Source organism: Gastrolobium bilobum, unplaced genomic scaffold (genome assembly GCF_033153095.1).
Source record: "Gastrolobium bilobum isolate Gb01-03AN ecotype WA unplaced genomic scaffold, APGP_CSIRO_Gbil_v1 utg803, whole genome shotgun sequence".
Taxonomy (NCBI): Eukaryota; Viridiplantae; Streptophyta; class Magnoliopsida; order Fabales; family Fabaceae; genus Gastrolobium; species Gastrolobium bilobum.
The window spans coordinates 366708-377481 of NW_026897871.1; the positions used below are offsets into that span (position 1 = coordinate 366708).

The 10774-nt window shown below is 31.7% G+C and overlaps 1 protein-coding gene across 1 annotated transcript; it reads right to left on the minus strand.

The window, feature by feature from the left end:
• Positions 1 to 3344: 3344 nt before the first annotated feature.
• On the minus strand, positions 3345 to 6089 carry LOC133310940 (uncharacterized). The gene has a single exon (XM_061511933.1). The coding sequence runs from the start codon at positions 6087 to 6089 to the stop codon at positions 3345 to 3347; it is 2745 nt and encodes a 914-aa protein (XP_061367917.1).
• Positions 6090 to 10774: the final 4685 nt, after the last annotated feature.

Below are 10774 nucleotides of genomic sequence, written 5' to 3' on the forward strand. Positions count from 1 at the left end.
GGAGGGGCATAAGTACCGTAATCCTTGGACGAACTCTGGATTAGTCTCATAGGAGGCTCAAAGAGTTGAACCCGTGGAGATACCGGAGGTTCTGATTCTCCTCAAAGAGGTAATTAGGATCAGTTTTCAAAGAAAAAAAAAGGATTGGTGTATTACTCTCGTATCACATTAATTCTTCGAATAGTTTAGTAAAATATCACCAATATCAAGTAGAATTTATGAAAAGAAATTTATATTATTGCGTAAGTTTCAATTGACCGAAGAAAAAGATAATTAGCCCTTGATTTCCTTTAAATATATTTCACAAATACAAAATTTTCAAAATTAACCTTCTAAGCCTTTAATCATATGAATGCATTCCGCCAAATTTTATTAGAGAACTTTATTTTCACAAGTTCCTCAAAAACTAATTGATAACTGTTGGCTGAACTAATATAATTTAATAACATCAATAAGATGGTTTTTATGTAAATTGAGACTTACAAATATTTTAACCTTAAAATAAAACAACATTTTCTCTCCTATACTTATTTTAGGAGGAAAAAAAAAACAGACAACGAAATTTCTCACAAACTCTATCTTATTTATTTATTATTGGGGTGATTATACTTATTATATTTTTAGGCTTATCACTCTTACTATTTATTTGATTATCGTTGGATCGATTTGAAATCAGTGGCAATTAGTTTTTTCTTTTTTTAAACAGATAATTTCTAATTAATTCATTTGTAAGCAAGTAGATAGTAAGAATGGTAAGCCTAAAATGATAATAAGTATAACTTTCTACATTATTATTTACTTATTTGATCAATGCACAAGATTTTATAATTATTCTCTCTCTCAAAGGGGTTGTGACTTGTGAGGACCTCGTGAAAATAGCCATCTTTCTAAAAGACATTTTCTTGGATGTTCTAAAAGACATTTTCTTGGATGTTCGTCCTTTTTAGTTGTTGTATTCGAACTCGTTATTGTATAAGCGGACAAAGGTGTTGCCGGCCAAATTTCGACGAAATCGTCATTATTAGGTCTTTTGTATTCAACGCCCACAACGACTTGGAACAAGTCATCAATCACATATTGTGCAAAATCTCTAGAGTCAAGACCAAAGAACATGTTAAGCAAGGAAGACTTCTAAGTGCACCTTTACTTAATATTTCTTTGTGGTAGGATTGTGATAGCCATTGCACTGTGAAATTTAGGCCATCGTTAATTATTGCAAAAGTTGTTGCTACCAGCTTCGGCTATGAAACACTTTTTTTTTTCAGTACATGAAACAAATTTCTTTAATATTATCGGAGTATGTAAAAAAATAGAATTCAGGTAACATTAAATATAAGAAAATAAATACAATAATCGAATAAGGGTGCACAAAATAATTGAATTAAACCTAACCGAATTAGTTTAAACCGATTCGTTTCCAAACAAATTATTTTTATTTTTTCATAACCGGTTCGAAAATCAGTTCAGAACTAGTTCGGGTACGCAAATTAGTTTTTGGTTTGATTCTAAACTGGTTCTGAAATATAAATCAATTTTGAACCAATTTTGAACTGGTTCTGAATCATTTCTTTAAAAAAAAAATTCAATTGGAAAAAAGCCCAGTTCGGATCCACTTATATGCTCATCCTTACTGCCCAAGTACTTAGAGCCTGTTTGTTTTCCTTTCTAAAAAAATAATTTTTATCTCTTTTTTATTTTAGAAGTCATTTTTATAAAAGTTAAAGCTATTTATATTTTTATAAATATATTTAGTTTTTTAAAAAATATATTTGACTTTTGACTTCTGCTTTTTTTAGAAGTTAAAATTTTTAACTTATGAAAAAAGTAGATTTTTAACTTTTTTTGTAACTTCTGCTTTTTTTATAAGCAAGTATGCAAATGAACTAAAACTAAGAAATGCTTTTTTTCAAGAAAAAAAGTAACTTTTGAAAAAAAAAAAAAGTTCATCCAAACAGGTACTTAGGCAAGAGGCCACAAAGTAAGAAGCACAGGAAGTAAAAATGTCAATTAGGACTTGCTTTCGGGGCAGGACAGAGGGGTCCTATAGTATAGAGTGGTAATAGAAGATTAAAACATAAAACTAAAATACTTGGAATTTATTCCAATTCATTTACAGAAAATTCTTAAGTGATTTAAAATTTAGCAACTTAATCTCTTGAACTTATCAAACCATGTAGAGTAATGTAAATTTAAATTATTGTACATGTACGAAAAAACCTACTCTTAAGAGTCAATATATACAATTTAGTAAGTTTAACGAATTGAGTTTTTAAGTTTTTAATTAAAAAATATTTACAATTAACTTATAGTCATAAATTGAAATGCTATAAAGTAATATTTTAAAAACTATTTCAACAAAAACTCAGAGGAATATGATTGATGGTTCAACACTCCAACCACTAGTCAAACATGATGATGTCATAAATTAAGGTAAAATAAACTAGCTAAACTGTCTATATAAATTATTACGAAATTAAATATTTGATATGATGGAGATAAAAATCGAACAACAAAGTTACGCAAATAAAAATGCATGTTTAAGGATTATTACATGAGAAAAGTATTTCTCCAGTCATCGGAGATAAAATTGTCTCCAGTGAATTAGAAATGACGTCGTTTTGAGTTATAAGATTAAAACATTATAAAAATAAAGACTAATATAACCCTGCAATATATTAGAATTACAAAAACACCTTGATTTCCGCTTCAAAATGACATCGTTTTGAGTCCACCGAAGATAACTTATCTTCATTGACTTGAGAAATTCTTTACCCTTATTATATTATGTAAAATTTATTATGTTATTTTAAAAAAATTCATATTTATAATTTTTTTCATTATTTTTAAGAATTTTAGAAAAGTATTATCAAATTAAGATTTAAAACATATTTTGACTTCATTTTTATTTTTTTTGCCTAGCTCTTTATAGCCTATAACATGAAATCAGCATTAATCATTAGAAAAGTTAAACAACACGTTAAACATTAAGCAGAAACTTGCTATTAAGAGTAGTAAATGTAATAAGCAATAAGCCTTTTGTATCAAGTCCCAAACTTCACCTAATTTAAAAAATATAATCCAGACATTCATCATTATCCAATTCTATAATCAGCAAAAGCACTAAAACAGAGCCTATTTAGCTTCAAGATTTCTTACCGCACAAGCCTTCACTTAATTAGCCACATTAGCAGTCTTTTTACAGTAACAAGTTTATTCTACAGAGACTATATTGCAATTACACAACTTAAGAGCAAAAATACATGGAGAGGAATACTTAGGAGTAGCCAATTTTGATTCACTATATATGATCAGGCCATTTGCACTTGTGCATCAAAAAGGACATTTTACATGTTGGTTGTCTCTACTTCTGATTCAGTCACCACTGGCACCTTTTCATATACCTTTGACCCTTTGAACCTATGAGGCAGAATATAATGAGCACCAAAATGTTGCTGCAAGTAGATAATGATAGCAAATAGGATACCTCCCAAAGGAATGACAATATCCCAAGCAGTGGAGTAAAAATCTGCACTTGGATCAGCATAGAAGTATGACCCATTATCCTGGAGAGCATAATTATGTGTCCTGTAAAGATCATAGGCATGTGGCAACAGTCTCACAAAAGTAGTTCCAAAGTAAAATGAACATGAAAGAACATTCTCCCTCATATTTGTAAACAGGTTTAGAATGATTTGTGGCAACAGAAAACTGTCCAATACCAAACCACCAAAAGATTTGTAGTTCTCCCAAGATGAAGGGTGCTGGTACACTCGGGTAAACATAGGAACCTTATCTCCATCTTTCTTCAACTTCAACAGCAATGCAATCAATAAACCAGCTGCATACAAGGGTAAAGTAACATAGGCAACCTTCCTCTCAGCAATCCAGAGGCCTTTCTTGCTTTCATCAGTCTTTCTTGATGACCAAGTTAGATGCAGGAGACGGAATTGCAACAAGAAAGCTACCATGGTGATAAGCCTTACACTTATTTCATTAACTTCAAGCCAACTAACATTTCCAAGTACAAAGTTTTTGTTGTTGGGATTTTGAGTGAGAAGAGCTTCAAAGTTCAGAACAAGGGGTATCATGTAACCCAAAGTAAGAACTGACATCATGATAAGTGAGATGAAGGGAAGCACATTAGGTTGTCTCTTCACATGGTAGAGTTGCAATCCCACAAAAACACATGCTAGAGTGGTAGATATCAGAGCCATGATGACCTCCATATCCATTCTCCAAATATTTTTGCTTGCTGCTTCTCTGTAATATGCAACCGCAGATAGGTCTAAACCTTTGAAGTACAGAGGATCAGATTTTTGGCGTGTGCTTTCAATACTTCCCTTGATGTATCTCCCATCCTTTGTATCTAATGATGGGAACTGAAACTTCACCAGAATCTCACAGTCCACAGAATGAGCTGTTGGTATGCCAGTGTTTGAGAGAAGGTCACGGCAACCTACCATGCACAAGGTACCTGCTCCAGCATCATAAACTCCTTCTGCAGAAATCTTTACTGAATAAGACTTGTTGAAGAGGGAATTCCTGTCAAGCGTTGAATAAGACATCACTGAGATGCTTATCTTGTAGCTAATGTTAAACAAGCTACTATTGCTGCTGTTGATTTCAGGAGGAACTTCCATTGAGGGGCTTGACATAAAATCAGAAGATGTAATTAGGAACTGATCATCAACAGATAAGGGAAAAGAATAACCCCAGGCCAATCTCTTGTTGGACTCTCTTACTGTCAAATCAAATCTCATGTCATCAGAATAGGCATCAGGATATCTTTTCCCCTGGTTCTCAACAAGCTTGTGTGTTGAGCATGATTGGTTAACTTTGTCTAGCTGGCTATACTCATATTTTAAGCCTTGACCTCCAACCCTATGATCCTCATCATTTCTAAATGTTATCATCTTGAAATAGCCTGGATCCTTTGCAGTCTTGTTGCTCCAAATTTGTCCCACTATGCCACTAGTGTTTTTGATTGACCAAATTGAGGGGAATCTCAATCTCAATCTTACTGAGCAATCACCCACTTGAGTACCAGCCAAGGATGATGCCATATCCATGATATGGCAAGCAACTACACACAATATGTTTCTCTTCTCATCCCACCATCCTTCCCCTACTAACATAGTTTTGGTATTGAAACTTTGGTTAGTCCAATAGTAACTAACATTTGAAAATTCCACCAAAACCCGCAACCTGTTCTTAATAAGAGAACATTCAATGCCTTTCAAAGACACTAGAGATGGCGGTTGATCAGAACTCCCACTAATAGGTGTGCAATTCTTAGAAGAATTGCACTCATGAGAGTACTCTAACTGGAGTCTTCCAATCCCCATAGAAAGGGGATATTTGCAAAAACTTAAAGAATTGAAATCTAAAGATAAACCCCCTTCAGCATCAACCCCAGAAGAGAACTCATTGTCAGCAATGGAATCCAAGGTATAAGTGTAATTTGCTTTTGGAAACATCAACACAGAAATGGATTCAAAGTAATTCTCATCCTTTTCAGAACTCAAGCTCTCTAAGGTTCCACTAACCAAGCTACTAATATTACTTACATTGAAGACATTATTAAGCTTAAAGACAACATCCAGATTAAGAGAGTCACCTGTTTTGGAATAACCACTGCCTTTACCAACCATGCAAACCTTCCCTGAAGACTCAGACCAGAACCCATCAAGCTTGAAGGTTAAATAACCTCTAAGGTAATGACTTTGACGCCTATAATATGAACTGTCACCATAGCTGAATGTGTTGGTGCTTGTAAATGACAAAGTGGCTTCAATTTTGAAAATACCATGGACCTGAGTTGCATGTATGTTCCTTAGTGGGAGGTAAAAGGAAAATGTGTTCATGGAAGCAGCAACATCAATGATACTATCACCTCCGATATAGTAACCTGTGTGATGGTTACCAAGGGGAAAAGGGTTGAGCCTGAGATTAGTGGTTGGAGTTGAATGTGGGATGATAGAAGCACAGTGATCATTGTAAGAGGGTTGTGAAGCAAAAGAGGAGAAAGGGTTGAAGGAGAAGAATGTGAAAAGAAACAAGAGCATGGAGAGAAGAGAATCCATGACCATGATCAACTAGTTTGTTTATGTGATCAGAAAAGAAAGGCAGAGGAAAAAAGGAAGAACCAATGCAGTTATATAATGCTAAAGGAGACATTGACTCCTTTTTTTTCCTTTTTGTTATAAATCTTTCGTTTACAAATTTTTTTTTACAAATTACACTATACTTCTAAGAGTATACAATGGATTGTAATCAAAAAGTTTGTAACCCATCTTCTAATACTTGTACTCAATGGGTGCCAATTAATCTGTATTCAAGCCGGGCAAGAGATCGGTAAAAAATTTCCTACCGATATGTCTTTGGAGACTACAGTTAAATTGAAATAACCTTAATCCACGTGCTTAGTGATAGATAATTTTATTTCTTGCAAATATTAAACTCATAACAAAATAAAAACAATGTTAGAGAATAATTTAAATCATTAAAGATTTTTATAATGCACATACTTATCTATATATTCTAAAAAACTCCACAATGATTTACAAAAAAAAAAAAAAAAAACTCCACAATGTGGAATTAATTAGATGGGGCGGTGAGGATTGAACTTGTGACCACTTGATCACATAGACTACATTAATAGTTTTATATATCTCTAATATGTCCCTTCACAAGATAGCCCATTAGGCTTGAAAGGTAGATGATGCATCAAGTCCAGCTTATCTATGCTAAAAAATTTCATAAAAAAAATGGAAGGAGACGAGGATTGAACCCGAGACATGATTCTGATACATGTTGTTGGAGATTTATTAATCTCATTATGTAATGTCTCTATCTTTATTTTCTTAATAAAAGCAAAGTATAAACATAGTGTATAAATATTAACTTAGGGATTTATTAATCTCATTATGTAATATCTCTATCTTTATTTTCTTAATAAAAGCAAAGTATAAAAATAGTGTATAAATATTAACTTTAGGAACTTATTAATTTTATGTTGTTAAAGACATTTTGTCTCACGTCATAGAAATAAACATGTGGGTTCCTTTAGTTTTATTTTATTTTATAAAAGATGGGTCCCACATATTTATCTATATGACATAAGATAATATGTCTCCAACAACATGAGAAAATATTTTCCCATTAACTTATAAATAACATTACCTATATCCAAAGATTATTATGAAATGGTTGGCAAAAAAGTTAATTTATTGTAATTTAAATAAATAATTACTAATATATAGTTGTTTTCATATTATTTACAGATTTTTTGCAGGACGTCACGCCCATATTGGATGTGACCACTCACGCTTAAGTTGGACGTAACCCACGAGGCATTCACGCCTAAATTAGACGTGACTCGTCTGGTGTTGACACGTGGAACAAAAGTTAACAGTTTAACCGTAAAACTTTGGAAGGTCATAATTTTTTGGCTCGGGTATCCAAATTATAATAACCAAATAAAAAATAATAATAGTCAAAGTAATAATATAGAATATATATATATATATATATATATATATATATATGATATAAATAAATTATTATTATCATTATTATATTTTCTATAAATAAATAAATTAGTATTATTAATAAATAAGTAAAGAAATAAATTTCATTTATGTTACATGTGTTACTACATAAAATTTTATGGGCAACATTGAATGTAATATATGATAAGCCTTATGATGAATACTATTTACTTATAAAAATTAAATAACATATGGTAAATAAAATAATTAAATAAAAGAATAAATTTTAATAAAATATATATATATTAAATTAATTTCTTAAAATTTATTATTACATTAAAATTCTAATTAAATATTTTTTAAATATTCTAAATTTTTAATAATAACAATATTATAACTATTTTAATTAAATGAATATTATAAATAAATTAATGTAATAAAAAAAATATATATATATATATATATACATGGAAGGAAGGGGTCACGTGGGTCACCCCTCCAAAGCCACATCCTAAGTGAAATGATGTAATACCAATGAGGTATGAGTAATGATGTAAAAAAAAAAAAAAAAAAACGTAAAAAGAAAGAAAGAAGTGGTGAGTCATCATATTGCATCTATATAAATTGATAACAACAGCACCATTCAGTGGTCATTTTCAAGCAATCAAGAGTAAATTTCGTTACTTTGTTACGGTGAAGGGATCAAGCAATCACAGTAAATTTCGTTGCTTTGTTACGGAGAAAAAAAAAAGAGAGACGTAGAAATAAGTAAAAGGTAATATTGAGAGAGTAAAATCTTCTCTCTACTTTCTTCTCTTCAATCATATATATATATATATATATATATATATATATATATATATAGAAAGTTATATGTTGTTGTTATGCCAAAATGTTCTCTTAATTTCTTCTCTTCTTTAGTAATGTTTTTTATCTATAAATTTTACCTTAATCCTTCTTTTAATTTTGTTATGCTTGTTATGTTAATATGATTCTTTCAGATTTTGAATTTTTATTTTGATACCAATTGAATATTAAAAGAATGTGTAAATTTTATCTTAATAATACTGCTGTGATGTGACCCACAAAGTTTGGGATCAAAAGGTTTGAGGGTAAGGGATGCCTTATCATGGCTTGAGCTCCGCCATATTATAACCTTTCACATGCAGGAAACCCACAAAATTGGGAATTAAATTAGCTACAGATAAATATTACGAGATTGCATATTAATATTTGTGATATTATTCCAATTTATGAGAATTACTTGAGAGATTAATATTTTCCGTTATCACGGCTGGAAATGGTTATAGTTCAAAAATCTCAATATTACTGAGAATTATCTCACATTGTTTTATTTTGTGCTAACCTTTCCAGAAAATCATCATGCCTAACTTGTCTTTTTCTGGAGAAGGATGGACTGTGAATGTTTATTTTTATGACGATCGTTGGGAATTTTACATAACAGTTGGAAACCAAGGAGCGGCAACTATATTCCATGCAGACAGTGTGGAGTCCTATACCTATAGCTAGATTAGTCTGAGAAGTATGTAAGGAATAAACAGTGTAACTTGATGTAGTAGGAATGTAATATATATGTGTGGAACCGTTGTAAAATATTTAGGATGTAATATATTTGTACTAACTTACATCCATGTGTAATAAATGAAGGATGTTAGCATTTTTAGTTAAATTTTTTTAGATTTATTTTTATATACTCTATTTAATTATTATAGTTTAAAAAAAAATTATACCATATTCTTTATACTGGAAAAATCTGAGGTTGTTACATTTTATGGTATCAGAGCAGCGATTCAGATAAATAAAAGACCTAAACTATTATAGTTGCCTGGCATTTTGTCATAGATCATGCATATTTTGAGTTATTTTAATGAGCCTGATCAACTTACTATCATAAAACAATATATGTAGATCTATGGCAGGTACAAGGCAAGTATCTTCTTCAACTTCTGAACCAGAAGTTAACCTAGTAACAGATGCGGTTACTCGAGTGGCAGAAGGTCTTAGAGAACAAACTGTAACTAATCAGCAAATTATCCAGGAACTGAGGGAGGATCGTGCAACCAGAAATCACAACCATAATTCTGAAAGTGAAAATGGACCTACAATTGCAAATACTCAAGGAGGACTTAATTCTGATTATAAAGGACTCACTGAATTCCGTAAGCATAAACCTTCTACTTTTCGTGGAGATTATAACCCTGAGGTAGCCATGGAATGGGTGAAAGAACTTGAGAAAATATTCTTAGTAATGGACTGTCCTAATACTCATCGTGTAAGCTTTGCCACATACTTGTTGATTGGAGAAGCAGAACATTGGTGGACAAATACCAAAAGATATTACCAAAGCCAAGAAACAGAGATTACGTGGACAATCTTTAAAGATGCCTTTTTAGAAAAATACTTTCCTCAGAGTGTAAGAAACAGAAAAGAAATAGAATTCCTTGAACTGAAACAAGGAAACATGACTGTTGGAGAATATGTGGCAAAATTTGAAGAATTATCCAGATATTCTAATTATGTACAGAATCAGCATAATGAAGAATGGTTAACGATTAAATTTGAATCTGGACTAAAACCTGAATTAAAAAGTATGATAATAGGACACCAAATCCGGAATTTTTCATCATTAATAAATAGGTACAAAGACATTGAAGCAAGCATGAAGGAAGCTGAGGAGGGAAGAGAGAAAGACAGAGTTTCAAGTCGGAGAAAGAACGATGACAACAACAAAGGGAGGTTTTCACAGGAACAAAACTCAGGGAATAACTTTGCTAACAACAGAGGAAGGAAGAATATAGGACAGATGAATTCTCAGATTCAGGTATGTCCAAAGTGCAAAAAGAATCATGCTGGAGAATGCCTAGCAGGAAGAGGCGTATGTTTTAAGTGTGGAAAGCCTGGACATATGTTGAGGCAGTGTCCTCAGAATCAAGGTCAGAATTCACCAATTCAACCTGCAACAAGAGGAAGAGTTTTCACTCTTAGTGGTCAGGAAGCGGCTCAAACTTCAAATTTGGTTCAAGGTACTGGTCTAATACAAGGTTCTCTTATAACTGTATTGTTTGATTCTGGAGCTACTCATTCTTTCATATCCTTATCTTCTACTCAAAAGTTAAAATTACCAATATCCATTCTATCTTCTTATCTTGAAATTTTTCTTCCTACTGGAGAGAAAATTTCCACATTTCAAGTCTGTAAAAATTGTCCTCTTCAAGTCGAAGGGAAAAAGTTTAGAATAGATTTAGTTTGTTTACCTATTATTG

Coding starts and splice junctions, on each gene's coding strand:
- LOC133310940 (XM_061511933.1), bottom strand. CDS start 6,089: ATGGTCATGGATTCTCTTCTCTCCATGCTCTTGTTTCTTTTCACATTC.